The following is a 3,477-nucleotide window of genomic DNA, read 5'->3' on the forward strand; positions in this document are numbered from 1 at the left end:
GAGGCATATATTCTACCTTAGCAAGCTTTTCCAGTTGATTGCAGTCATGTTTTTCCTGACAAAAATGGATTAGAAGTAGATTGGGAGAGCATTCTGAAGAAATACTTTTTTCTCTTACTAACCCTCGGAAATGTCCTGTATCTTTCTACCACAGTTTATCTAACCTAGGTCTGTCAGAATTGTTTCAAAGATGCTGCTGTGTAATGGCTAACTATTAGGTCTTAACTGGAGTTGAATTTCTCCTGTGTGGATGGAGTCCCGTAAAACCACTCCTAGTATTTAGGCACATCAGTGTCTTCAAATCCAGTATAGATGTCCAAAGACTGCACATGGAATTGAAATTGCTTTCCATCAGAGATAACCTCTTCAGCAGAGTTATTTACAGAAGATCATCAAGACACAGGAGTCAGTCATGTATGCTGTTTGCCCAAAAATTAACTGCCATGTTAATCCGAGTGCAACTTCTCATCATCCTTCATTTGCACTTAGTGGATTTTGGTAGCTATTACAATAAGTCTTCACACATTGATAAAGCCACTTTTACTGTGTTCATGTTTAAAGTTTTCAGAATGACTTCCCTGGTTGACATGCCCTTGAATTATGAAAAGATGTTTGCTCATCGATTCACATCAGATGATGAAGAATACCAAGAATATCTGAAACGCCCTGCAGATCCCCCTCCTATAGTTGAAGAATGGAGAAACAGATCTGGTGGCAACCAGAGAAACAGAGATCGGTACTGATTTCTTTCTTTTTTATTTTTTATCTTGGTAATTTCACAAATATATAATTAAATGATCATGTATTTCAGAAGAAAGATAGGAATTTGTTCTGTTAATGGAAGTATCTTGTTACTTCATAGGTAACTATTTTAAGAGAAATAGTCTTCTCTGAAAAGTAATGAGGTTTTACATTTTTTCTGTATTGATACTTGGAGTTTTTGCATTGTGTATGAAGTTATTAAGTAATTTACTTTTTATTAAGGAATGAGCCAGAACCACAGAACTCATTTCCTCAGGTTACTGATCATCAGAGGGGAAAGATGAGAGTTCTGCAAAACTAAGCAGCCTATCTACTGTGGGATAATAGCCAGCAGGAAAATGTGTGAAGGGGCAAGCTAATAGCAGTGATTGTCTGATGCTAGGTGTCCACAAAATGTTTCATTTGTAACCTAAATATTTGCTGTACTTTGTTAAATTATCCTGTACTACTTTTATCTAGTAGGCATAAGTGTAAAATCCATCATCCAATCTGTCTAGCAAGTGCAATGTTACCTGCCTACTGCAAAATACTTTGAATTACTTCAGGATGTAATTGCAGCTTTTTACTGAACTTTGGACAGTAACATCTGGTTTATGTGTGACTGAAAAACGATTACAGCATATAGTATGTTTGCTAAAAAAAAAGTGATTTTTTTAAAGGGATTTTCTTACAGAAATTTGTGGTTCTTTAAACTAATGAACTCTTACACTCTGGTCACAAAGCAAACCTCATGGACATGTTTGTCTATGCTACACCACTGAGATAAGCAAAGAAAATGACAGTGAGGCAGCTCAAGTGTTGATAGGAATGAAGATAACAGCTGAAAAACCAAAATTTAGAGTGAACAATAGCTAAATACCATCGATAAGATAGTCTCTTGAGTATGGGTATCTAAAAGAGCCTATGAAGCAGTGGTTGTATGTATTTTAGGGAATATGGAAATTCCAGGACTATGTTGTCAGGTAACTAAATTGTACTTAAGCCTGCTTTGCCACAGCTTTCAACCATGAAGCTACTAGATTAAACCTGGCTTTGATGCAGCAGGATGTATCTTACGGTTGTTTTTTGGATATATGGTCTGTTCGAGTCTCTTCAAAGTTCCAGCAGTTCAGCTTATCCCTGTGAATACTGTGTGTTAGGAAACAGACTGTCCTCCCATGGCTTAGCAGGCAGCGTGCTGGGTATTAGTAAGAAATTAATGAATGATCTCAGATGACTCTAGATATGTTCTCATCAGTTTGTCATAGAAACATGTAAGTAATTCAGTGTATCAACAGTTACGTGACAGTTTACATGAAAACTATAAAATTTAAGAGTTCATTATCATTCATCTTTTTTAAAAACCTCACCATTTAAGTGACTCTCTGACTTTTCATTGCAGGTTTCAAGATGGTAGATACTTTAGAGGAGACAGATACAACTGGCAAGGTGACTACAGATCTAATCAGAGGTCGGAAAGGAGTTGGGGTAATAACTACCAGCAGCACAGACAAGGGCAGTCGTATTCCTCCCACTACGGACAATATGGCTACAACTCCTACAACCCAGGGTCTCGTTACCATTCCTACTGATGATACTTGTGCTCTGGAAGTCCAGTAATGCTATGTAACAAATTCAGTTAGACAGTTTTCTTACGTTCCCACAGTTTTATAGATCACTCAAGAATTAGTATTACAGTCCATCACTGTTTATCTGTAGTGTGAATTGAAAAAGAGAATACCTTTTGTGAGTAAAAAAGCATATTATTCGGAGTTTGTTTAGAGTCTGTAGATCTTAGATTAATTTTCTAACTCATTCTTTTGTCTGAATACACATTAGTGCACTTCTTTTCTTCCATCATTGAGATTTCTCTCTGTTTCATTTTAGGAAATACAACAGGCCAGGGGAAAATAGCTGTGGTTTGCGTGCAGCCTGTAGCAATGGCACATTGCCTTAAGATAGTTCTTTTTTGAAAGTGACATTCTGTGTCTTTGTCTGGAGAGAATTTCTTAGTTGGCTTTTGATAGTGAGAAAAGCTCAGTTTGGTTTGAATTTCACATGCCTTAAAACTGAGAAGAGAGGTGCTATTACAGAAATACTTCATGGGGTCAGTGTAGTGTCCTTTGACTCAATGGCTTTGATTGATTTGCAGATTTCCTTTTAAAACATGGTCTAAAAGTTTGAATAAAAATTAAGTAGTTTAAATATGTATCTTCTGATTGTAGTAGGTCAGTGATGTACAAGTTTTACTTGAGAAGTGATATCAGACTTAGATTAATTTGTATTCAACCTCTATTAGATTAATTTGTATGGTCTTAAATTTGGTATGTGCATAACAAATATTGGAATTCCTATTTCAGTAAAGCTGTAAAATTTTGATGATAATTGTGATTACTTTATGTGAAACACTGTGCATGTTATAGAAGAAGGGAACTGTAATTGGTACTGTTCTGTACTTCTTTTGCATGAGAAAAATAGCAGTGCAGAATGTTCTGCAGTTCTTATGATTTAAGTTCTGTGTGTTATCTTTTTTGTAAGTATCACACAATAAAAGTATAGTTCATGTGTGAGGATGTTTCTGTGTATTTCTGAAACCTAATTTTGAAACACTGGCAGTTGCTACACTGTCATCTAGGCTGACTGCCCTATGAGAAGCAGTACCAGCAGGGAAGTGTTAATACTGCACAGCTGTTGGTTTAAGTTAGAAGAAAGGCCTACTCAGCTACAACCAAGAGG

General features: G+C 36.2%; 1 protein-coding gene across 1 annotated transcript; it reads left to right on the top strand.

Moving 5' to 3' along the window:
- The first annotated feature begins 558 nt into the window (after positions 1 to 558).
- On the top strand, positions 559 to 2,813 carry FAM103A1 (family with sequence similarity 103, member A1). The gene is made up of 2 exons (XM_010024455.1): positions 559 to 736; positions 2,144 to 2,813. Exons 1-2 carry the CDS (start codon positions 570 to 572, stop codon positions 2,331 to 2,333), a joined length of 357 nt encoding a protein of 118 aa, XP_010022757.1. The 5' UTR covers positions 559 to 569; the 3' UTR covers positions 2,334 to 2,813.
- Positions 2,814 to 3,477: the final 664 nt, after the last annotated feature.

Source organism: Nestor notabilis, unplaced genomic scaffold, assembly GCF_000696875.1.
Source record: "Nestor notabilis isolate BGI_N333 unplaced genomic scaffold, ASM69687v1 scaffold12231, whole genome shotgun sequence".
Taxonomy (NCBI): Eukaryota; Metazoa; Chordata; class Aves; order Psittaciformes; family Psittacidae; genus Nestor; species Nestor notabilis.